Source organism: Syngnathoides biaculeatus, chromosome 23, assembly GCF_019802595.1.
Source record: "Syngnathoides biaculeatus isolate LvHL_M chromosome 23, ASM1980259v1, whole genome shotgun sequence".
In the NCBI taxonomy this organism is placed as follows: Eukaryota; Metazoa; Chordata; class Actinopteri; order Syngnathiformes; family Syngnathidae; genus Syngnathoides; species Syngnathoides biaculeatus.
The window spans coordinates 13,367,470-13,394,632 of NC_084662.1; the positions used below are offsets into that span (position 1 = coordinate 13,367,470).

The 27,163-nt window shown below is 40.3% G+C and overlaps 1 protein-coding gene across 1 annotated transcript; it reads right to left on the reverse strand.

The window, feature by feature from the left end:
• Positions 1-213: 213 nt before the first annotated feature.
• lin28b (lin-28 homolog B (C. elegans)) lies at positions 214-26,634 on the reverse strand. The gene is made up of 4 exons (XM_061813116.1): positions 26,526-26,634; positions 20,242-20,408; positions 5,529-5,716; positions 214-526 (listed from the first exon to the last, which is right to left on the reverse strand). Exons 1-4 carry the CDS (start codon positions 26,545-26,547, stop codon positions 214-216), a joined length of 690 nt encoding a protein of 229 aa, XP_061669100.1. The 5' UTR covers positions 26,548-26,634.
• Between the last annotated feature and the right edge of the window lie 529 nt (positions 26,635-27,163).

Here is a 27,163-nt window from a genome sequence, read left to right on the forward strand (position 1 = left end):
GTGCGAGTTTTGCCTCCTGAGCTTCACTCCGCGGCGGGTCGCAATTTCGCCGCCACATGGCCGCGAGGTGGGCACACGCGTCTGATCGTTGCAATAGCTGCACGGCTAGACGACAAAATAAAGTCCGTGTCGAAAGTTGAAGAACCGAAGACCTCCCATTTTGTCACAGGTGTGAGGTAGATGAAGGAAGGCGGGCCGAGGACGCGAGTCTGTTTAGGGTTTCCTCCACCTTTGGGCCCGGGGACCGCGGTGACTTTGGGGCTCTTCGGGGGACGATGACGAGCCCCCCGCGGGAGACGCACCGTAGCGCTCCTCGTCCTCCGCGGGGGCGAGGTAGACCGACGGCCCCCGGCCGGAGGCCGAGGTAGACGCGTGCTGGTCCTGAGAGCCTGCGGAGGGCGCCGGCGTCTTGTGGGGGCATTGGGCCACCATGTGTGTGATGCTCTGGCAGTAGTGGCATTTCTTTGGCTGGGGGGGCAGGTTACACTCCTTGGCGTGGTGGTCCAGACCGCCACAATTATAACAACTGCAGGAGCACAGAAAGGCTTTGGTGAATATGGATGGGAAAAATGCAAAATCACGACAAGAAAGATGATTCTTTGTTTTCTTTGAGGAGGCGTGTGATTCCCAACCGCTGCGCCATCACAGATCATCTTAGGTGTTGTGGGAAATTCCTCAATTTGACTTACATTGTCCGATTCATCTTTGTGCCAGGGGGAGGCATGACAATTAAATAGTTATCCATGCATTATTAAATGGCAATAAATAAATAAATAAAAAGCTACTATGAATCCGTCTATTCACGTGTTCCTATTCATACAACAGAAAACGTGACTATTTTCTACAAGTATAACAACTTCATGCTCTTATTAAACACGCGCATATTTCATCGTGAGTGCAAAAAACGTCTGAGTGAATTGAAATGAGAACATAATTTTGTCAGTATTCATGCAATTTTTGACAATTTTTTTTCAGACTGTCAGATTCTTAGGTGAAATGGGTGCCTTAGCTCGAAACATCGATTTGGACCCAGTGAGCGCCACAATTTTTGTCGCTGTATTTAACCAATTCAAAGGAAATACACACAGCATACAATGAAATATCCATCCATTTCCTTTTGCCACTTATCCTCACGAGGGTCGCGGAGATTGCTGGAGCCCACCCCAGCCAGGAGGCAGGGTACACCCTGAACTGGTCGCCAGCCAATCGCAGGGCACATCGAGGCAAACAGTCGCACTCACAATCACACCTAGGGGCAATTTAGAGTGTCCAATTAATGATATTGATAGTACTGACGTGTTTAGAACTGCGCACACCGCATTGTCTCAATTGCGACTGCACAAACAAGTTGCCGAGTTACTGGAGATGAGTCCAATTACAATCAGAAGTCTAACCACTGCTAACCGAGGGGAATTTTGCTTATCTGGAGGGGAGGCTGTGGAGAAAAATAACTTGAAATTGGAATAATAATCGAACTCTGACTTTTTTTTTTTTTTTCAGAACTGAAGTTGAGAGGATGGAGCTGCAAAAAAAAAATAAATTACCACTCGGTGGCAGTATGGCATCACCCTGAGTTTGTAATATAAGAATTTTAGACTGCAGGAGGTGGTGATGGTGGTGGAAAAGAAAGTGTTCACACTCGTATATTTTTGTTCTGTGTGATGGATATCATCCATCCTATATGTTACAGGAAGCAGCAAATAGTGGAAGGTAAAAAGAAAATAAAAACAGATTTCCCCTCTAGCCATCCATCTTCTTCGCACTTGTCTCCATCTGGGTTGCGGGTGAGCTGAAGCTCGCCGCAACTGACGTTGAGGAAGAGGCAGGGTACATTCTGGACTGTTTTTCCAAAATGGTGTACTCAAATTGACACCTATGGGCCATTTAAAGTCTTCCATGTGGGAGGAAGCGGGCCCCTGGAGAAATCCTACGCAAGCGCGGGGAGAACATGCAAAGTCAAACTAGGCTGGACCGATATGCTGCCCATGATTCTTCGTGACATCCATCCCGACCATTTTCTTAGCTGCTTATCCTCACAAGGGTCGCAGGGAGTGCTGGAGCCTATCCCAGCTGTCAACAGGCAGGAGGCGGGGTAGACAATCACACCTTGGGGCAATTTAGTGTCCAATTAATGTTGCATGTTTATGGGATGTGCAAGGAAACCGGAGTGCCCGGAGAAAACCCACACAGGCACAGGGAGGACATGCAAACTCAACACAGGCGGATCCGGGATTGAACCCGGGATCTCAGCACTGTGAGGCCAACGCTTTCCAGCAGATCCACCGTGCTGCCCTCTTAATGACAGTTTTTTTCAATTCATATAAAATTATGTGAGTCACTGATGGTGTAGTGGTACACACGCCTGCCTTTGTAGCGTGGGATCGATTCCCGCTCAGTGATGGTGTCGATATCTGCCCTGTGAGTGACTGGCGACCAGTTCAGGGTGAAGTCCGTCTTTCGCCCGAAGCTAGCTGGGATAGGCTCCAGCTTTCATGTGAGGATAAGCAGTTTGGATAATGACATGACATAAAACAATGTAATACAGAAGGTTCACGTGTTGCTTTCCAACTACTCTAAATCTTTAAATGAAGACAACAGATGCTAATTAGGGACAAAAATCAACAACAGTTAAGATTAAATGTGCTTTTACAATTGATTTTTGCTGTTGTTGCAACATACAAAGTTCAAAGATAAAGTGAAACTGTAGGCTTAATTCAAATCTTTAAAACTCCATTACTGTAAATCATTTGTCAAAAAACGGCGATATTGCTAAACAAGGTCGAAAATACGCATGAAGGCTAATCCAAAAACTTTATTTGCTCACAGTGGTTGGCAGCTGAGTCCGACTAAGTTGCTCTCGCTATAGGTGATGAGAGGATTTCTTCATCAAAAGGCAAGCAAAGCAACCTCCGATGCAATTTCAGGCATCATTAAACGTTGAAGGGTGTCTCCGAGGCGCAATGCAATCACAACGAAGTACACCACAATCAATGACTTCAATCTCCATACCAATCTCCGAGATTTCCGCAGTCCAGGCAGATTGTGTGTGTGCGTCTGTGTTGTTCCTTTCGGGCCTAACATGATAAATATAGTAGCGATAAAAAGTCTCCATACAAAACATGCAATGCCATGTTTTTCTAATATTAAAAAAAAAAAAAAATTCACGATAGACCATTACAAAACTATTTCCACCATTAATGTTGCGCTAAACTTGTAACTGAATTTGTTCCAATTTTTTTGATAAGGTGAATTAAACATAAACAATTGAAATGTGGTTGCACTAGTGCGCACACCCTTTTTATCTTTTTAATCTAAAGATGTGCTATTTTTTCATAATTCTCGCTACCTCATCCACCAATTATTTTTTTTTTTTAATCAAGGTTGAAATCTGTGGCAATAATATAAATCGCACATCGTGATAAAGCCTTGTTTTGTACAGTTAATTCCTACCTTGATTAATTTACAATATGCTTTTCTAGCACTTTAGATTAGTTGGAAGTGCGACATTCGATTGGACCACGAGCTATTATTTAGCACCAAAGAAAGGAATCCGAATGTGCAGCTCTCAAGATATTAAAAGACAGCAGAAAACTTAAAATGTACTTCAGTCATTCAATTAAAAAAACTGAAATCCGTAATATAGATTCACAAAGTGAAGCATTCTGATTTTTTTCCCCCAATAACTTTCATGATTACATCCCATCTTAAATGAACTATTTCAAGAAAGTAACATAATAATAGAATAGTAATATTTATTTCCATTTACACAAAAAGAAATCAAAATATATTACTATATTTTAAATTGAAATGACAACACTGACGACTAATGAATACCTACAAACTGTACTTTACTTACTCATAAAAATCAAGCAGTGATTAAACACATTATCTGTGGTTGTTTAGCTACTAAAACTTTACAGTACCTTAAGGAGTAGAGTGTGTTGTACACATTTTTAGTATTTTAAGCCTGTTTAAACTATGACAATTAATCTGGGAAAGAAGCACAAGAGAGAGTGAAAAGGAGGCAATGTTGTAATTTTTCATTAAAAAAAATGTCACCCGCGACAAACACTAACTTAAGAAACTGATACATTAGCTCATATTTTGGACAATTTTATGCTTCTAAATTCCTCAAGCCCATGGTCTATTCCGGTGTAATATGAAAGCAGACACACTCTAACATTGAGTGAAAAGAACAGAAGATTTTAGGACTTCTTGGACATGATTTTGGAGTCTGGATGAAGAAAAAAAGTGAACGACCAGCAGAGGGCCGGTCAGAGTGACGGCCCATAAGGCGACAAAGAAGACCAAAATGAGGTCAATTCGGTGTCCTCAGTGCCGCCTTTCAACCACCTGAGGCGCAGTCACTTGACCACGGACACTGGATCAGTTGTCCCAATACGTGCTGAATTATTCAGCCGGGTAAAATGACCTTCGCTTTCCAGTTTTCTAGAAGATATTCAGGTTGTTTTTTTTTTTCCCCCAACAGAACAGGTGTGATGCCGCTTGTTTGAGAGTCAGGAGGTCACATCTGGACATTGAACCGTCCAATTTATAATGTCTCCGTCAGGACAAAAGGGAACCCAGACCACCTCCTCAAGGAGATCCATATTCAGATTAAAGTCATCGATTGTGCTGTACCGCGTTATGATGAAAATCCTTCCCTGTGTTTTCCAACGTTAACACTGCAAAATTGATCTTAAAGAAGGAGCGGTGTCAATGAAACATGCTCCAATCCATCGCGATAACCATGGCAACATTCATGTACTGCATGTGGGGCTGATCGACTTGCGACTGCGCAAAAATGCATGCAACGTACAATATAGCCAGTATGGACTGTATATGGACAAGTATAGGGACTCACTATCGACTAAACCATCTGGGACAATTACCGTATTTTCCGCACTATAAGGCGCACCTTCAATTAATGGCCTATTTCAAAACCTTTTTCATATATAAGACGCACCGCATTATAACGCGCATAGAATAGATGCTACAGTAGAGGCTGGGGTCACGTTATGCATCCATTAGATGGAGCTGCACGAAAGGCTCCATATTGATCCATATATAAGGCGCACCGGATTATAAGGTGCACCGTCGGCTTTTGAGAAAATCAAAGACTTTCAGATGCGCCTTATAGTGCGGAAAAAAAGCTACATGCTCTCAACTTTTTGGGAAGTATTTGGGGACGGCCCGTTGGATGTGTTTGTGTTATACGACTTCAACCTCGTCAAATAAAATTGGGACAGATTGTGTGATCTATAAGACGGAAACATATATATGCGTTCATCTGAAATGATACGCTGTGGCGACCCCGAAAGGGACAAGCCGAAAGGAAAACAACAACAACAACAACACTACAAAATCTTGTTGGAAGTCTTACCAGAGGAGTGGAAGCTGTCGTTGTTGCAAAGTCCAGACAGTCTGATTTGTCCAGTCAGGTGTCATAATATTTATTTCCATTTAGTTACTGAATGTCACTCATAAACATAAACACACACACACACAGAGTTCAGGCAATCACTAACCGGTCTCCCTTTGGTTTGCGCTTCTGGAGCGGGACCTTCCCTTTCGGCCTCCTCTCGCTGCCGGTGCAAGGTACGCCGCCCGGTCCGGTCACCCGCAGGGACTCGAGGCCCTTGCAGGATTTTTTGTACGTGAACTCCACTGGCACACCCTCTTTTAAGCTTCGGAAGCCCTCCATCACCAGCTTGCTCTGAGACACAAAAAGAAAGAGCACGTAGTGTAAGAAGATGCATAAACAACACGTGTTCAGTACGTAGTTTACTGTGTACCACTCGGACAGTGCAATTTCTGCATATTTTGTCTGATAAATTTGACGAATGGCAGGCTTAAGCTTCTTTTTACACTTGTATGAATGTTTAATATTCTTCTCAAGGTTTCTTCCTTTTGCCTCAGAGGAGTTTTTGGGCGGTTTTCCATTCCCGGATGAGTGTTGAGACCAGCGGATGTCGTCCGCGTGAAGTGTGGGCGATGGCACTTTGAGCACTCGTTTCCCAAAAAAACGGCAAGCCTTGGTGCGACACAGGCTTCCAGACGTCACAAACGATCATTTAAGCATGTGCTTCTTTGAAGCGGTCACGCATTAGTGTGCCCTCAGAGATCATCAGGGGATTTCTGGAAATCCAACTTCCCCAATTACGCTTAATTTGTCCAAAAATTATATTTAGAGATGACAAATAGCCCAGAGTTTTCACTGCCTAAAAAACAATTCTAAGTACCGTAATTCCCGGCCTACAGAGCGCACCTGGTTATAAACCTCACCCAGTATATTTGTAATGAAAATACCATTTGGTACGTACATACTCAGCAGCTGTGTAAAAAGCTCAAATGCCCACATAAAAACCCACATTGGAACACAAGATACAAAGAAAGACGATACACAGACAGTTTAACGCACAGGTGTCAAACTCCAGGCCCGGGGCCAGATCCGGCCCGCCGCATGATTTTATGTAATCATGTATATCAACTTCCGTGATTTTAACAAAATTTCAAATTGTTATATCATAAATGATAAAGTTGAGATATTGCAAGCATTTATGTGTAAACATGAACAATAGTTGAAAAACCCATTACGCTTGTTTTCTGATTCAAAACTAATTCATAAATGTCATTTGTAAATATCATGAGGTGAAAGATTTATATGATGAGGTGAAAGATTTTCATGGATTCAGTCATAACGGCTCTCTGAGAGAAATTGTAACTACAATGTGGCCCGCGAAAAAAAATTTGTTTGACACCCCTGGTGTAACGCTAGCACTAACGCTAATGCTAGCGCCGCGTTAATAGGACTGGTTAAAAAAAAAAAACATACCGGAAAAAAATCACTGAGACACGGTAGAAACACGCTAGCGCAGCGCTAACAGGGCCAGACCGGTAAAAGTCACTTCCTCGTCACATATATTCCACCGGTCTCACTCTTACCTTTTCCGCTCGAGTGCCCCCTTGCGGTCGTTAGAAAAAATGCCAAAATTAGCCGCGTCACCGCATAAACCGCAGGGTTGAAATTGTGTGAAAAATGTTGTGGTTTACAGGCCGGAAATTATGGTAAATTAAGACTTTTTTTCCCCAGTATTCATAAATTTGGTGTGTTTTTGTTTGCTACTGTGCCATGGGATTTATTTTATTTAACTGTACCGCGAGTACCTTAATAAAGTTTGGGAAAAGAGTTAAGTTACTGTCGACCATTTTCTTTAATTCATGTGAACTGTCCAGGATTTAGCCAGGCTCCATCTCCCAGCCCAACACGATTAAAAATGGATGGATAAATCAAAATTGTTTTTTCAAGTACCCACCAAAATGTCTGATCATTTCCAACATTTCAGTTTGAGCCTAAAATACTAGTAAAATAAAGAAGAGCCAACTTGATCATTTAAGCTTTGCAACAGCTGCCTTGCGACTGTCCATACAGGCACTTATCTCACATGAGCTCGCGGTATATTATGTTAATCTGCTTTTTGCAGAGACACTGCTTCCTATTCCTTCCCCCTGGGAGGAGGAGGAGGAGGATGTTGCAGCCATTTAATAATGTTGTTCCGTATGTTATTTGCGCCATCCATTCTATCTGCATGATCACCGCTGATTGATTTAGTTGTCGCTGAACCGCTGATTGAACAGTGATTCAGGTCTTCCTGATGGCACACAACGGGCGGCTGATAAAGGGGCCCCGCATCGGTGACCTCGGCGAGCCACGGCGGATCTCGGCGTGTCGAACGCGCTGTTCCGATAAGCAACGCCTCTCTGCGGACGGCTGCTGTGAGCACACACGTGCGCGTAGGGGGCACAACTAAGGAAGCAGGTGATGTCAAATGTAAAGAGGAAAAAAATATCAGCAGTGGTCCTGCACTATGGTAGTTACCATGACGACAGTACGCTACACATGAAACGAAGGGTCTTCGATAGATGCTCTTTGTTCATGTATATTTACCTGCAAGTAGTACGAAAATTAATTCATTGACTGTCATTTTGTCTGAATAAAATTAAGAGAAAAACACTGACCAGCATTTCAGATTTATTTGTGTGCCGTAATTTCCGGTGCATAAGCCGTGACTTTTTTCACACGCTTTCAACCCTGCCGCTTATACGTTGATGCGGCTAATTTGTGCATTTTTCTAACGGCCACAAAGGGGGCACTCGAGCAGAAATGTGAGCAGGTGGAATCAACGTGGCGAGGAAGTGACTTTACCAGTATGTTTTATTTTTTTTTAACCGGCCCGTTATCGCTGCGCTTGTGTTAGCGCTGTGCTAGCGTGTTTCTGTGTCTCAGTGATTTTTAACGGTATGTTTTTTTTTCAACCGGCCCTGTTAGCGCTGTGCTAGCGTTAGCACCACGCTAGCGTCTTGCTGCTGTGTTACTGCTGTGTCTCAGTGATATTTACCGGTATGTTTTTTTTTAAACCGGCCCTGTTAGCGCCGCGCCAGTTTGTTCCTGCTGTGTTACTGTCATGTCTCAGTAATTTAGGTGTGTTTTTTTTAACCGGCCCTGTTAGTGCTGTGCTCCCGTGTTGCTACTGTGTAGTTGCTACGGCTGTTTTGTTTTTTTAAAGGTGTGTTTTTTTTAACAGCCCTGTGCATGCTACCGTGTTGTTGCTATGTTAAGCTAAGGTAAGCTATTAAAACTTACTGTCTTTCTTTGTAAATACCTCGTGTTTCAATGTGGGCACTTGCAGCTTTTACAAAGGTGCGGCTTATGTATGTACCAAATGGTATTTCCTTTACAAATGTACTGGGTGTGGCTTATAAAAAGGTGCACTCTGTAGCCTGGGAATTACGGTACTGTAGTTTTCAATATGGTTGAATATACCCAAACATAAAATAACACTAATTTTAAAACAAGATGTCATAAATGTAACAGACTTCATTTCGTACATTCAAATCCTAACAGAAGCAAAATTTACTATAATTTCAACACAAAACATATTTTTAATTGAATAATAAATATGTCATTTGCGTATTTGTTCATGATTTTTCATTTTGCAATACAGATTTTAAAAACGAAATGATTAAAATGAGAATATACAATTGCAAGGTAGAATTGAAAAGCATATTCAAATATTATTCAAATCTATCCCCTATGAACATACAATTTTGGATGGCTTATTTGAAAATCAATGCATGTGTGGAAAAGGGGCTACGCAACTCTTACAGAAAATCATGTGAAAGAGTGAGGGAAACTCACCTTTTGTCTTATTTTTATTCCCCTCAAGTACAAATCACCGCTATACAATGGCACATTAAGTTGAAGCGAAGCCATTTCATCTCTGTTTAAGTTGCCGTGATTCTTCCTTACGACTGGAGGGTAAAAGCCAGCCAGTCGATTACGAGATAAAGGGCTCGTCTATTTCGGCTATTCACATATTGGATTTGGCCTTCAGGGGGAGGGCTAAAGACGGACGGTTGGAAACGAGTGAGCGTTAGAGGTGTGCGCACAACAAATGCCGAGGTTAAAAAAAAAATGATAATAAATAAATAAAGGGAATCTTGTGACTTCCGGGCACTGTTAAAGATCAACTTTTTAGCCGGGGGGCTGACGCTGTAATTGGGAAGTGACCAAACTACACAGGAAGTTCAACCTTCTCTGACCACTGACAGGTGATTGCTAGACGCACGAGTCCTCCATAAAGCATGGCTTGACTTCTGAACAAATGGGGAGTAATCAGCGCTGCTCGTCTCTCCAGGTCAAAGTTGAGCGGTTTGCCGCCCCCGCCCACCCACCGACCACTACCGCCTGCCTCCCATAAAACAACAACCCCCATTCCCGTTCCCACCCCCACAGCAAAGCACAAGCTACTTCCACAATGCGCTGCTGAGGAAGCCACACAAACTCCTTTTGTTCAGCCGCGATGCACACTTGCTGCAGCCGCGCCATACAGGAAGCGGAGCATCTCTTCTTCCTCTCCGCGTCCAGCTTGTATCTCGCAAAGCCTTCGTGATCGAACCGGAATGGTAGGGGAGGCCCATGTTGATAAGGATCACCCAAATCTATACATTGTCATTAATACCAATGCTGGATCTGCACTATATTTTAGAGTGATGAATACTTATTCTACATCTTTTTAACCAAACAAATACACCATAGTGTTGGTTGGAAGTTTAAAAAAAAATATATGTAATTTTAGAACACTGTTGACACAAAACTTTGAAAAATGTGATTTACTAGTAAATGTATTATTCAAACCTTCCTGATGAAAAATAAATGAATCCTGGATGTGCATTTTGTGATCTGTGCATTACTTGAATAAGGTGGTTTTGCAGAAACTGGTAGAGAATTTTTTTTTTTTTGGGGGGGGGGGTTCTTTTTTGTATTTAGAGTAAGTATTAATTTATTATGGAAGTGTATTGCTGCCACACCAGGAAAAAAAAAATCAGCTCATTAAAATGGAGCAATTTCTTTCGGTTCCCGTTGAAAGTGCATGTCTTCTTTTAATCGTAAATCATTTAGCCTAATTTCATTTTTGCTGTATTATAGAAGAGCAGAATAGTTATGTGGTTAATAACTTTGATTTATATCACCCAAAAAAGGCAAGTACCTTCAAAGGGGCCAGTAAAGAATTTTGTCATTTATGCATTGCTGAAAGCGGAAGTGAAACTTATCATGTTGTAACTTGATACTTCTCACGTTAGACTTTGATAACATATCACGTTCTAATTTAATAACTGAGCACATGACATGTATCCTTATGTGAAACGTATTGTGTGAAAGGGTGATGTTTAACGCACTATAACCTGAAACGTACATTAAAACGTGAAATTCATCATGTTCTAACATAATACTGAACTTTTCTTCCATCGTTAGTCGCTCAATAAAGTGAAATGTCATTTTTTAACTCATGAAAAGGTCAGCACTTCTCCTTTTTAGTTTTCATTATGTGGCGGTTAACATTTTTTCTTTAACCCTTTCCGGGCAGGGATTGCAAATTTGCAACAGGTTTAATATAATCGAAAATTTTTAGTCTAGAGTGTGATTTTCTGAAACTATCAGGTTTTACAAAATTACTAAATTTAAAGAAGAGAGTTAATTGTTGGTCTATATATAAATGATATTTTCTTTTAAATTCATTTAGGGCAAATATTTTTTCAACCCCATGTAATGTTCCTGGAATATACAAAAGTACTCATCCTTAAAAAAAAAAAAAAAAAAAAAAGAAAAAAAACCTGGCTCCCTGGTGGAGGTAATATAACACAGCCTGTAGTCGTATACGTGTTCTGCCGATTTGATTGGCCATATGTTCTACATGACCTGGCGGGTGTCCTGACCTGCTCTGGAAGTTTACGCACAGGGGTCACGAAAGGGCACCGAGCGAGAGAAAGAAGGGACGGAGGAGTGGCCTGCAGCAGTAAGGGGAGGAACGAATGAGGCGGCGGTGGAGGAGGGCGGTCATGGAACGCCTCCAGTGCATTCTGTTCGGCTCCGGTGGAGGAGCAACTTCTGATCAGTAGTAATGATGGTGGAAAGGAGGGATGTAGGGGGCGGAAGTGGGGGGGGGGATTCGGCTCAGGGAACAAAACCCCCATTCGATCAGGAGGTCAGCGGTAAAAGAATCTAAGCCCAACCCCCGTACCCGAGACCACACCAACAAGGTCTTGGAAATGAAAGAACTGCAGCTGACGACTTGCAGTATATTCTGCTTTTCTTAAATAAATGCAAAGCTGTGTATTTTGACCTGTACCAATGTGTGTGTGTGTGTGTGTGGGAAGGAGTAGGTAGCGATCGATACAGGCTCCGACACGCTGGCTAGAAATAGCCCTCCTTTTCACCAGCCGGGACCCGTCATCACCAGAGCCGACAATCAATACAGGAAGCGGTAAGGTGAGGGGAGGATGGGGAAGCGGAGATGACCGCTATTACCCCCACCGCCGCCGCTCCTCTACTCTTCTTCCATGGCGACCACTGACTACGGCGTGGCTAATTATGGGATGCATCGAGTCAGAAGTATAGTATAGATGCAGTGCCTTGCTCGCAGCGCTGGGAGGGTGACATTTAGCGGTTTTTCACACTAGCGGATGATGAACAAAGCTAAGACGAAAAAGGGGTAACAGATGTGCACGCACACACATACACACACCCGCGCCTGCATGCACATTTAAAAACATCCAACAAAGGCACCCTTAAGAAGCCTCAGCATCATTAGTGTCCATGACCCTTGAACCCAACCCTTCCCCCCCATCCAACACTTAAAATCCTTCAAGTTCCACTGCCTTATATTAACAAAACGCAGCACCTGCCATTATGACTGCATCGCAGGGTTGCAAGGGTATACCAGTATAAGAAAAGTACCGTGATGTCAAAAACTGAAAAAGTATTGTTTTCGTTACCCCTACTTCTGCACGATTCGGCGGATAGCGAACGGTTTTACTAAAAGAGGCACAGTGCCCTCGCTTCAATTTGTTTATTAATCGCTTCTCAAAAATATGGAGCCCCTTTTCATGTGGAAAGAAAGCCGGACGAGCGCGTTGTGGTAGACTGTAGCTTGTTTTGCTAGTCTATGGTTTCACATAGTAGCGATAGCGCAGAAGGAAAACTGAACGCCTACGAAAGACAAAAGGCAAATCTACAACACACTACAAATCACAGTTAATCTTTACTATAAAACTAACACATGCTGTAAACCAAAGGGCACTAAATATTGCAAAGTACACTTAAAAACTAAAATTATCAATAAGTACATAATTTCATCGAACGAAAGCCTGCTAGCTTAATGCTAAAATAACACCAAACCCCCAAAGAGGGACTAGCGGAAATTACCTTTACTAAACTTTACAGAAAATGATACTTTAACACAAACAGAGCAGCCCTGGCAATATGTTTTAAGTTAAGTTGACAAAGCAGACATCATTTTAAAATTTCAGAGGTCCACCCCACCCCTACATTAATTTTTACAAGCCAAAGACTAATGTTCAGAATGAGCTAATTGAGTGCATAGAGATGCTATTTAGGTCTCTAAGCAAAATATAGGCTATAATAAAGAAGACCGAGGAATGAAAATAAATGATATATACTGTATGTAATATTTTATATTTATTCTATATCCTCCATTTCCCAATATTATTTTGATTTAATAAAAATATCAAGAATTTATAGTTCCTTGTTTTGTCATCAAAAATTCCACTGCTTTTACTGATGAGGTTGAGCTTTTTGCTGAAGTATCGTTACAGGATCAGTATCGAGGTACTTTATGCTGGTATGGTATCAAAGTCCAAATTTGGGCATCAATATTACTGCATCGGACAATATTTTACGTGAAGGAATCTGCGGACTGCTAACAGAACGCCTCGAGCTTCGAGAGGCGAACCGGCTCTCAAAACAACCACGCATGATCCATTATTCATGATGAAAGGCTGATAATCAATACTCATTAGAAAATGAATAACTGCTGTTTTCTTTTTACACTGGATGTTTTTAATAGAGATTACGGCAGTTGTTTTCAAATTATATTATGCGCATCAAAAGAAACGGGACCATGGTTCATCATAAATGTATAGTCAATATATGATATGTTGTTTTCTCATTAAATGATTATAACTAGTATCTATAGAGTAGTATGTGGATATGGAGTATTTATAGTAGTAAAAGTAAATTTAATTTTTCAGGTTAATTTTGTTTCTGTGGCTTTGAATGCAAGTTCACCCACCATTGTAAATTCAATATTTATTTTCAAAAATAATTCAGAAGATTTGGCCATTTAGCAGAGCATCTAATTCACTATATACTTCTACTCCTAATCATAATAATAAATGCAAGTATTTGATCTTTTTGCAGCCCATATATTTATTTGACAATGTAAAGTGGCCTGAATATTTCTGTAACAAGCCTCAGGATTATTTTGTTTTGCTATCCACATAATTCAATGTTCACTAATTGTCACATGTTTGAGAAAACTCAAATATCATTCTTGTCATCCATATATTTGCGATACAATATATGGTCAAACAGTATACATTTCCCTCTGTAAAGCGCTCATTGAAATATAATTTGTAATAATGATGACAACTTTTTTTGCATTTATGTGTTTACATTTTAGTATAATATTAATACATTTATGTAGGTAAGAAAAAACATACCTTATAATGAGTTATTAAGCTAAGACTGACTTGTTTGGAAATGTTCAGATAAAGAAATAGAAGTTATTTGATGATATGTTGTTTTTGCCTAGGTGCAAATATTGTGTAGATTTTCACAATAAGACCAACCCTAAATCACACGCTTCAACCGGACTTTTCAGCACCACGAGCATCAGCGGACCTCAGTGAACTCCATGAACATGCAGACGCCCACAGACAAACACAAAAATAAACACACTCGTTAAAACGCGAGAAAGCCATCAAAAAAGATGTCAATTTTCGACACATCGCACTGCTTGATTTTTCATACAAAAGCCGATAAAATTATCATCAGGGTAAAAAAAAAAAAAAAAAAAAACATTTCCAATCACCTCCGCTCTATGCGGCCGGCTCCTCAAAAGGAAGTCACGTGACCAGCTCTTTCTTCTTCTTCGGCCTGGGTGATACAGCGGAGAGACGAGGCCTGACACTGGCTATCCGGGGGCAGAAAGGGGGCGAGGCCTGCATGCCAAACGGTGACACGGACCAGAGGTTAATCTCACTAGGGGCCCGCTTTAACCTCGCCGCGCAAAACACACTCTCCGGTCCGCTCGGCGGCGTGCGTGTGACCCTGAGACAGCTTACAACGGTTCCCGTGCATCAGAGTTAGACGCGTGCACGCAAACACACACCAAAAAGGAAGTGATGAAGAGATCTCCCGCTCACTGAATCACACCCGGTTTTTTCCTTCCTCATCTTCCTCACCTTTTCCCCTACACATCCCTCCTTTCTGCCTCAGCAACACAACAATGACGAACCATCACACTCCAGCTGTTGCAAATGTCTAAAAATATATGCATGGCTTGGGTTCTAATTGATATATAGAATACAACATGAATTTATCTGATGGTCATAAAGGTGTATTAACACGGTGGTGAATTCCTATTCGATCTCATTAGCTGGTTGTGCAGATGAACCCGATAAAAGTGGCCAGCAAGGGCGATTCTTATCGCCCAAAAATGTCACAGGCGAGATCTTTTTTGTTGCCATTTCATTTCAAGATTACTTTAAGTCTTTGTTAAGGGGATAAGGGCATAGGCCAATGAGGAGCCTGTTGAGTTCTTACACATAAAATGAAAAGGAGATAACAAATCTAAAATGAAGATACAAATAATAACAATGAAAATAAAATGGGGAAAATGTATGCATACAACTGCTGGGATTGGCTGGCAACCAGTTCAGGGTGTTCCCGCCTCCTGCCCGTTGACAGCTGGGATAGGCTGCAGCACTCCTCGAGACCCTCGTGAGGATAAGCGGCAAAGAAGATGGACGGATATATACAACTGAAGATGAAAATAGTATCACAAAAGATGAATAATAACATGTAGAAAATACAAATTAAATGAAGAAAAGGGTTTCAGAAAATACAAATTAAATGAAGAAAAAAAGAAAGAATGAATGAGAAAAATGAATGAATAAATGAATGAAAAATTAAGAAAACAGTTTAAAAAAGATTAATTTGGTGGGAGCCTATGTTCATCTGAGAGCGTGTGTAGTTTATGATATTGACACTTATGACAAAGGCAATCAAAACTCTGCATGACTACTTAAAAAAAAAAAGTATAAACCTCTCCTGTTGGGTGACATTAGAGAGGTGTGGTCAATCTGCAGTTAAAATGGAGGAAATGTATATAAAAATGAAGACTAAAAATAGTATCACAAAAGATGAATAATAACGTGAGGAAAATACAAATTAAATGAAGAAAAGGGTTTCAGAAAATACAAATGAAGAAAAAAATGAAGAAAGAAAGAATGAATGAGAAAAATCAATGAATGAATGAATGAATGAAAAAATGAAGAAAAAAGTTTCAAAAAATGATGAATTTGGTCGGAGTCTACGTTCATCTGAGAGTTAGTGTAGTTTATGAAATTAACACTTGTGACAATGGCAATCAAACTACCTGTTAAAAGAAAGTATAAACCTCTCCTGTTGGGTGACATGAGAGAGGTGTGGTCAATCTGCAGCCCGTGGGACAAAGAGAGGGCAAAAAGAGGACAAATGAGAGCATTTGATACGGCCCATGATACAAGTTTAAACAAATAAAACCTCAAAGGGAGGACCAAAATTTGTAACACACAAATGCTCCTAATATTAGCAATTGTTTGATTGTTTACATAATATTTTCCCATAGTGTTCAAATGATCCTCGGAGGACTAAAAAAAATGGCCCCTGCTAAGAAAACAAATTATGCAGGTGTACCTAATGAAGAGGCCGGTATTTGTAGTGTTTATTATTTCTTATCAATGTGTATTTATAGTACTTTAGTTAAAACCAAAGCAAATTTACATTCATTAAAATTCCAGCTTTTGCCTCTAGTGCACACGAAATCCAAAAATAATAATAAATGTTGCAGTGACAGCAAAACAGTCTGGAAACAAAGTGGCAATGAAGAGGGGCCACGACATGAAAGTGATGATGTGTTGGGGGGGGGGGGCATGAAAATGAACCCATGAGGTGGTCCAGGCTGTATAAAAATTAGCTGTAGGACTTTAATGTTTTCATCAATATTATTTAATTACAGATTAACTACTTTGAAAAACCTACGTTTAATTCGTATTTGTGCTCCAAACAATGTGGAACCTTTGTCAGTGCACAATTTCCTAGTACACCGATTACACTGACGCACACATCAGAAAGTGAGTGAAAAAATGGATGAAAACAGTGTTGCTCAGACATATGGGAGGCAAATTTCATTTAAAAAAAAAAAAAAGAAAAAACTCCCGAGTGGAAGCCTTGATAATCGTGGGGTTTTTTTTACAAATAGTGTAAATATGACGTTTCATAACATCGACCCACTTCAACCCTCAGACATGTGATCATACTTTTGAACTGCCATGCACAACCATTCTAAAAAATGTTTTTAAAATGTCCTAAAATGACCCTTTACTTTAGGTCTGTTTAAGTTTGGCCCAGGCATGTTTTCTATTAATTTTTTTACTTCTTTGTATTGAAATGTAATTAAATGCATTCTTCCAGTTAAAAATATTCCTGCATGTTTCAATCCATTTAAATTAAACTATGTTGCTTTTAAGAACAAATTTTGTTACGGGATCAAAGTGAGATTAATTGAAAAAAAAAAAGCCTGTAATTAATATTTTATCTTTTTTGTTTTATACATAGAGGGAGATACATATAAATGTAGATATATAGATGTGTAACTTCCGTTCAGTCACTCCGGACAAGTTGCTCTTTTTCACCGGCCTTTATTAGCACGTCGACAAGCTTACAATGCCGTTGTTATACTGTTTTGTATAGGAAGTGCCCCAAAATAAGCGTCCTGACACCAACAACATTGGTGAACAAGGTTCCGCGACATAAACACGAGCTAACAAAAAGAAACGTTTTCTCTCAATAACATAAATTCTTCTTTACTCCAATTCCCTCTTTAATTTGAATAAATAAATGAACATTGAAACTAACTTGAGTATTATAATTGACACTTATGGCAGCTGCAAGATGTATATCTAGATGGATATACTGTAGATATAGAGAGATAGATCAATTTAGCGCTACATGACTAACACTGATGATACTATCAGTGTTGTGGGATGAGGACGTTACACCACGACTGCAGACAACTCGCCCATAAAACGCACAAAAAAAATGTCAAGCAAATTAAAACTAAATGGTCAAATTGCCTCTCAGCATCCTTTCGCCTTCCTTTTCCAATTCCCACTCCAAACACGAGGCCATAAAAGGGGCAATTTAACAGAGGAAATAGGATGTAGTGAGATTGGCTGCAAAATCAGTCGCTTAAACGAGCAGCGGGAACAAGTCCGCGCGTGCACGTCGGCGCGAACGCGCACGGGCCGGGGTCGCCGCAGAAGCTGAACGGACGCCAGCCAGGTAATCTTCACGAGACTTTCGAAAAGAAACTTTCAGAGTTAAAGAGCGCTCTTTTTATTAGCATCGAGCTAAAAGGGCCGCACTGAACCGGAAAGGCTATGTTTGAAAAATACCGGGAAAATAAAGTCGTACAATAATCAGGAAAATAGTTTTAATGGTGTGAGATTAATGTTGTGATGCGGTGACAATAAAGTCAGAATCTTTTTTTTTTTGGGGGGGGGGATTAATAGGAAGTAAAAAATATTACATTAGCACTGTATTAGCGTGAAGAAGTCATGAAAAAGGGGAATTAAGTCATCTTTTAAATTAAATTAAAAAAGAAGTCCTAATGTTACCACTTAAAATCTGGCTCAAGTAAAAAGTAATAAAAAAGTAATAAATCAACAAGTACACGTCAATAATATTCTCTAATCACATTTAACTGCTTAGTGATGATTTGATTTTCGGCCAAAACAATCAAGAATACATGTAGGCCCGTTTTATTGCGACTTAATTCTTCAAATATTAGGACTAGAAGTTTAATAATTAATTGACAACAAATCGATTATCAAATTAATCCCCAACTATTTTGATCATTGATACACCGTTTCGACATTGTTTGACTTCAAATTGAATCCTGAGAATTGCAGCAAAAAAAAATTCAGAGTTCAGTAGTCCTCCTTGAAGACATTATTTTTGTTTTTAACGGAAATATGACATTTGCAAGATGTTGCTTTTACTTCGGAAAACGATGGTTAGCATTTTTGCCAAATTTCTGCTCAAACCAGGAACTGAATTATAATTAATTTTATTTGTGAAGTTTCTGCACTGTCAATTTGAAATAGTGTCTTGTTTTTTGAATAAAGGGATGGAAATTAAAACGTTTTGTTATCTAATTCATCAACTAACTGAAAAAATAGAGATGAATCAGTTATTAAAATAATCATTAGTTGCAGCCCGAACTAGGACCTTATTTTCATAAAATCGACATTACTGCAGGATTACAACTGCATGCGCTTTCAATTTCATCTTTTTTCTCTTGTAATTTCATGACTTTATAATCACTGAATTACAATTCAATCGGCGTAAAATCATCATTTCCGTCCCAAACCATAAAGACTTTAATTTAATAAAATGACGTATTACGATTCCAACATTACGACTTTATCCTCTTTCAATTCCAAACCAATTTCTTGTCATTTTAAAACTATAAATATTTTTTTTTCTTTTCAGAGTGGCCGTAATGATTATGATTTGTCTCTTACAGCTACAATTAATGACATATCCTTATGAGCATTTATGAATGAATAGCACTGTTTATCTCATTAAAAGAGAGATGATACTAAGCTATAAAAAAATAAGTGGAATTCAAGCACATAAAAGCTTCCTCATCACTCAAACAGTTGTCATTTTAATATTTCACATCTTCTCAAAATTATTGCTTTTGGGTCATAAATATATATATATGAATGCAAAATATCATGCATTCAGAAAATGCCAAACAATAGTTTCAATACACTTTTGCAAACATATTAGAACTCTTCACATAAATTTTTCCAGCGCCGCAGATTACCTATGGTCAAAATCCTTTATTTTTGTTCAAAAATATGAAAATACGTGGGGGGTGGCAGCACAACTACGACGGCTCAAGCACCTCACAGATACATTTCTCACTTTTCCAGTAACATCAAGCTGCATTAAATGGCATCATAAAACTCTACATTTATCCCCCATCAAATTTAAAAGAGATGGCAATGATTTTATGCAAATAAGATAAAAAATTAAATGAAAACCAATTAGTTTTATCACCATATATTGTATTACATTTCTCCATCGAATGGGCAAACTGCTGGATGTGGGTAAATAAAGCTACCCCCCCCCCCCCCACACACACACACACACATCTCTGGCCATTGGCTATTCTTTTCCAGCATTCAAAATTCCAACATTGAAATTCAACCATTTCCAGGAATTTCAAGCACCCGTGGGAACCGTGCAGGGCGAAGTGGGAGACACTTCTCCTCCCTTTGCATGCAGGAGGGAGGAGAAAAAGAAAGAGGAGGAGGAGGAAACTACTACACTTACAGTACACGCATGTGGCCGGGAGAGGCAATAAGGCGTGTTTTGTCCCCCACCCCCCACCCCCAGGCCCGTGGACAACGTGTGATCACCACACGCGTTGCCCGATGCAAAACGACTTGATACTAAATTATGATCTTCAAAAAATAACTCAGTATATGTACAGCGCTCAATATTTTTAAAAGGCAGCCATTTGCGCTCGCGCCACCACCTACTTGGTGCACGAAAACATCCGAGGGGGGGTCGACGGGGGTCCCCTCGCTGCTGGTCATGGAGATAAATCCAAAGCCCATGCGCACGTTGAACCATTTGCAGAAGCCCGATCCGGAGCGGACGTGGGGACGGGTCCGCTCCTCCTGCTCGGCGGACCTGGCGGGCCCTCCTGGGAACAAAGTGAGTAAAAGACGTTATTAATAAAAGACTCACTTGTGGTGAGGAAGAGAGGACGAGGTGTGTGTGTGGGGCGGGGGGTTTTCTCCTTGCTCGAGTGAGATTCACTGCCAGTAGTTATTCCCTAAACTAAACTCCCATCTTCAATAGTCCACAAAAAAACAGCACGACCACGTTTTGCCACGCAGCCCCTTTTGAAAAGTTACTCCCTTGTTTTGCACATGTCGTGGACCCACGGCTCCGCTCATTGTGGAGAGTTCTGGGCGGTACTGGTCCCAAAAAGCAGGCGTACGCATGGTGAGCGTGTTTTACTCGGACCACAAATTCACACGTTTAAACATGGACGCGCACGTAAATGGCACCCCAAAAAAAAAGCTAATGGGCTGTTTTGAATATTTACAACCTCGTTAGGCCACAGAACTCGGTGATTTAAAACATGATAAAAAAAAAAAGGAGAGGGAAAGAGGGAGAAATAAGTGCGGGAGAACCTTCGGCCATGTTTGCCAAGTTGCGGTCGAGAAGCTTGTGGAGCCAGCGAGCGCCGCGGCGGTCACCATGAAGCCGACGTCCTCCTCATGGCCGCCGCTCAGCAGTGCGGCTCGCATGGTGCGGCAGCCTGCGTGGTGGCTCGGCCGCCGGGTGTCGATGTCATATCTCCCCCTCTCGCTTCCCTTAGAGCCTCCCCCCCACCCCCCAACCACCATCCACCCCTTTTCTTCCTTGGCAAAGCTGCACCTCTGCACTCTGCTAGCGCGACCCCCCCCCCCCCACCCCAAACACACACACGCACGCACGCACACGCGCACAACTCTCACTCTCTCCTTTTTCGCTCTCTGGAAAGCCCCGCCCACTTCTCCAAGATCCCGCGCTCTGATTGGCCGAGGACCTGGCTGTGGCTGCGCTCGTCGACTGAGCACGTGACCTCAGTGGAGTCGTGGGGGGGCGAGGAGGGGAATTCTCCGCCCTTTTGCCACAATGTTGAGAAACCAAACTCGCAACCTTCCTGTTTTTGTTGTTGTTGTTGTTTTCATTTTTTTTTTTTAGGAAAGCACGCGCACAGTGGTTGATTTTAATTCCGCTTTATTTCGGCGTTGGGGCACGTGATTTAATTTGAAATAATCCATGTGCTGGATTCAGATGCAACAGATTTTGATATTGTTTATATTTGTTGCAGATCCTGCAAGACGTTTCACGCGTTGTAGTTTACGCGAGTCTTGCATGAAACAAAGGATTGAACTCTTTGTGTCTTCAGGATAAATTGGAGATCGATCGATTATAGGAGGGGTCGATTATCGGCATTCAGCATTTTGATGCTTATTGGCTATTCTTTTTTTTTTTTTTTAAATCCTACTGGCAACATGAGATAAATTTAAAACTTTGTAAACTTAGGGGAATCAATGTTTTATTTATTTATTTACATCGGCCTCCTTGACTAATAATCAGTATCATATCAGGCCTAAAATAATATATGCATATTTTTTGTACACGATGTTAAGAGTTATTTTTCTTTATTATGTATATAATGAACAAACATGATGGGCATGAGGTGTAAACACAATACTATCGAATAAGGTCCATGTCTTGCATTAAGAATCGATTTATTTAACTCTTCATGTTTACAATATTTGCATGTGTTTGACACAGTAGATCTGAATATAATCACGCTTTCGGGTACAAACGTATACACTAAACGTGAGACAGGACAATAGCAGGAAAATATCAATCAAAATGAAATTGGAAAAAAAAAACAAGACCTAAAAAGACTGAACGCCGTCACAAAATTAGCAAGTGAAAACAACTGAATTAAAGAACTGCAATATTTACATGGATATTAAACGTGCTCGCTGATGTTGAATCATAATGAATCCACATGCTTTTTAAAGTGGGATTGGTTAAGTATTATATTTTAGTAGTATTATCCAAAACTGTGGAGGAGGAAAAAGGTACGGTCTTTTCATTCAGTGATAATTACAAATATTTTTAAAAAATAACATTAAATATCTAAAAAGTGCAGGCTTAATGATATGTACCTTGCAACTCAATTTTTAAAATTTTTATTTCATTTAAAAAAAAAAACATTTTATGCCAGGTTGCTCTTTTACTTGCATATGTTTCAAAAGCACTGAATGTATATCATGTTGTCATATAGATAGCGAAATTATGAAAGGAAAGAGTTAAACCAGAAATGTCTTATTGCTTATTTTCCTTGAAGTCTTTTCCCAAAATATCTGATCTGTTTTCCTCGGTGCTCTTTGTGTTATTTTTGAGCTCGCTCAGCACGTCCATGTCACCTCCTGGTATCTTTTTTAGCGGACACTGCGGTGAGGAGGTGAACTCACAACTCTGGAATGCGACTGGAAAACCAAAAAAAAAAAAAAGAAAAAAAACGTGCTTAAAATTGTGACGTTTGTCCTTGCCTGTCATTCTTAAATCAATCCTGATGGGGAGGGGGCATTTGGCACAGTAAGGCAAAAAAAAGCCACTTTACAGTAGCTACAAATTATATTATTACATATCTATAAATGCTTAATAAACATTTATGGTGCGTAATAAGCATTGGCTCCTTCTCATTTAGGAAGGAACCCTTTCTAAAGAAACTGTTACCTTCTAGTGATGAGTTTTAGGGGTGCAACAATTAATCAATTAGCAGACAGCTAATTGACAATCATATGAATTGACAACTATTTTGAAAACTGAGTAATCGTTGAGAGACGTCGCTTTACTTAAAACTGAGCGAAATCACATTAAATATTCAGATTTGTGTAGTTGTCCATGAAAGCAGATTCATTATCTTTGTGCTCAGCCAAAATAAGACATTTGCAAACATCTACTTTTACCTCATAAAAATGTATTTTTTTCCCTATTTTCTGGTATGTTACAGGTCAAACTAGTAACTGAATCATAATCAATTAATTGTCGTCTATTTCTGCACTGACAATTTTAAAATAGGGTCCTGTTTTTTCAAAGATATGGATTAAAAAAAATCTGATCCATTGATTAAAAGAAAAAAATAAATGACACATTAATCAACAATTAAAATAATCATTAGATGCAGCCTGATTAAAGAGAAAGTTCATTACAGAAATGGGATGAGGGCAACTTGGGTGGGAGATAAGATGAGAAACTTCCCATCTGAAATCGGTGTGAACGTTTCCAAGATGTGTGAGTAGGAACCAGAGACAGTTGGGGGGGGGGGGGCGCAAGGATTGGAGAGTGGAACAACAACAAGACCGGCTCCACCCACCACAGCTCAGAGCCCACCCTCCGGAATTCACAAGTTCAACCCCCATCGGACAGCACACCCCGCCCCACGCACGCGCAGTCGGGCCCCGGGCCAGGCCGGGCCCCGGGGTCTGTTTTGGAGGCCGGACGATTACCGCGTGGGTCTCGGGGGCGGACGGCGGAGGGCAACGGCGCTCGGGGTCACGTCATCGTGGTGACGCCGATAAAAGGGCGCCGTCGTTAAGGGACGGTTTGGGTGTGCCTGAGCGACAAAGCGGGCAATAGCTCAGCAAAGCCCAAATGTGGTTTTGAACCAGGAAATGAAAATATAATTTCAATGTTATTGCGCATGGAGGAGGTCAACTTTATTTGACCTTTTTCGCTTGGCGCTGTATTGCTTTGCATTCAGGTTAATGTTTACGTGCTGTCAGATGGCCCTGAGGTTGAGTCAAAAAGTACAGATATGTAGTTTTACTGGGGGACTTTTGAACATGTACAGATATTAAAATGCTCAACTGAAGTTCAGAATATTACTCATTTGTCTTCTTTTAATGAGCGAATGAACACAGTGAATTCATGGCACCCCGTAAATACAAATAATGGAAACTTTATCGAGAACAAGTGCAAAGTGAGCATTCTAAGTCAATCACTTATTCGTATATCATGACATGTGACTTCATTTCATTTTCAATTTGTCCTTGTGTGTTTTAAAATGTATAAACAATTATTTTTTTCCCCTTTATTATTCCACTTGGCTTTGTCAAGGTCTTCCATTGTGGCTTTTGTGTTTTGTTCTAAATGATACATAATGATGTCGCTTGCTATCTCACTGCGTTTTATGTACTGTGTTATACACAAAGTACTTTGTGGGCGTGTTTTTCATGGCACTTTATACACATCGGGTACTTTATCAAACCGTAGCAAATAAAATTCTTGCTTTGACTGTCGAACAACATTTCATCTCAGTATACAACACTTTTGTCTTAACTTTCAAGCTTTCAGATGTGGAATTCAATTTGCACATGCAGCGTATGAATAGATAGAACGACAAAGGAGATGTTTAATTGCTTTTTCTTATCTTTAGCAGTTGAACACATTTCTTGTTTCCTTTGTTTAACAACTTTTTTTTTCATTCATCCATCATGATTGAAATTATTTCACATTGAGGGGGAAGTGAAACTTGTTTTAAATAAACTATTTAGTTGTTAATATTTGACTTATATAACCATTAGATCAATGTTTTCTCTAGTTATAGAGCACTGAAAGCATCAAATGCATGGATGAAAACTTAATTATTATTACCTAATTATAATTGACTTACTCTTAATTACTTGTTAAGTGCGTTTTGAAGCAGAACCCGCAGGACTGTTCGGATATAAAATGGAGAGGATGAAAATTGGAGGTCGCAAATGCAAAACAATCCCTTTCCCCACTGATAAACTTTTGCCCCTTCCTATCAAACAAAAAAAAAATGGATGCAACAAAGTGAAGGTCACGTGATCCAGAGCGCTTTTTTTTTTTTTTTTTTGACATGGTTCCCTTCAGTCAGTAAAAATCAAACGCGTATTGGAGCACACATGGAAATTCCCGTGCTGCTTGAATACTATTGCAACTTTCATGGAGAAGAGACCCCAGTTGACCCCACCCAACCCCCCACATGCATGCAATGCAGGCAAGACCCCCCACCCCCCAGCCCGCAAGAGGAAATGTTTCTTTTCTACCATGACTTGCTGTCAGTGCCGTTCAAAGGGGTTCGTGGAGTTTGCTGGTTTCTCCTCTTTTCACTTTTTATGTGAGCAGGGAGGTTGTTTTTTCGTGACTTGTTTCATGCATTCTAGCCACCAATCCGTTCACCTTTCCTACATCCTCCACACGAGATGTGTAAATATCAAGTTCCCACCGGCCTTTTTAATCGTATTCGACCGTTTTCCTAGGCAGAATTCGGATTACTTTGCTAAATCAATTTATTTATTACCATTTTTTTTTTACCATCAAGCTCCGATCATTTCCTCCATCTCGATTAACGTCCACTTTCGGCATTACTTTTTTTTTTAATCTCCTCACAAAACCTTTCAAAGCAATATGAAATAGTTTCACCCGCCCTCTTGGCAGATTTCGTTGATTACACAATTAATTGAACGAAAAATTTGCATTCGCCTTCAGAAAGCACGCATGCGCCCTGCTCGGACGCGTTCATGACCACACGTTCATCCAAAAACTGTGGCACATTCACATTTTTCTAACATGTAGCTTTTAAAACGACCGAGATTGGTAGTTTAAAAAAATCACAATTGATATTTTTAGCAGGCTTTTATATGTGTTTTGCATAACGTAATGAGAGCATCCTCATTTTAACACTTTTTGGCACTACCGACTTTGATTTAAGTGGACTAACACCGCCGAAAACAGATATACAAAAGTTTTTCAAAAATACTAAAAAAATAATTTGAAAACGGGATTTGAAAAGGAGTAAAAGTCGAAGGCAATATCGGTGACGTCATGTGACGTAGAGGGGCGTTTAGGGCATCAATGTGGGGGGGGGGGGTATGCGCACAATGGTACACGAAAAAACGACTTCCGGCTTTGTAAATCCACTTTTTGTTTATATTTTCAACTTTTAATATTAGTATTTCAACTTCTTATTGCGCTTGGTAAAACGTTTTCCTTTCTTTTCCTTTTTTTTTAAAATAATTGTTTGCAAGGGGAGCCCCCACAAATCTGTAAATGACTTTCCGGTGTTGGGTTATCTTCTTCCAAAATCATCTTTAAATACAAATATAATGTAGTTGAGCACAACCGGGGCCGCCTCTTGGGGCGTCTGAGGTGTTTTGATGGGGATGTTCTATTTTGACATCGCGCATAATTGACGGTATGAAAAGTGGCTTACCTGCAGGAGATGGCGTCGACATCTTCCCCGCGGCTTTTTACGGAGCGGATAAAAGCGCACGGAGCAGCTCGCAAGTCCCAGTCGCGCTTTGCATTGCGCTGGCCGTCTGCAATTAAACACATTTTCCATGCATGAATATTTAATCGTCACATTGCAACGTAAGATGAGCAGCGGTTCACCACACCACAGTCATTTGGTTAAGATTTTTTTTCTTCTCTAAAAGAGGCGGCTTGGATTCAATAATAATATTTAAAAAAAGAAACTCTTGCTTTCATTGCTCATCTTTAAATTTGACGAATATTTAAACAGTGACGGGGCCCCCAAAGGAGATGAGGTGCATTATAACTCCATCGTGGGACAAAATCCTCCTAAATGTCCTCTTCCCTTTTCTGAGCTTCATTACACATACTTTATACTACTTTTACTTATTGATGTGGAATTAAATGACAGAGCGCCCCCAATGGTGACAAACTGGCCATTAATTCATCCCAAACGAGGAGACGAAATAGCAGCTGGCGAAAAAGTGTAAAAAAAAATTATGTAAAAGAACAGGCAAAAAAAACAACAACCTCAAATTATTCTACATGTTGTAAAACACACCACATTTTCATTTTTTCTTTTTTTTTTTCATTTGTATA

Bases quoted from the DNA above. Each gene is read 5' to 3' on its own strand.
- lin28b (XM_061813116.1), bottom strand. From the start codon at position 26,547: ATGTCGACGCCATCTCCTGCAG. The intron at 20,409-26,525 runs GTAAGCCACTTT...CTTTGTTCCCAG, and splicing joins GTCGACGCCATCTCCTGCAG to GAGGGCCCGCCAGGTCCGCC. The intron at 5,717-20,241 runs GTAGGTGGTGGC...TTTGTGTCTCAG, and splicing joins CGGATGTTTTCGTGCACCAA to AGCAAGCTGGTGATGGAGGG.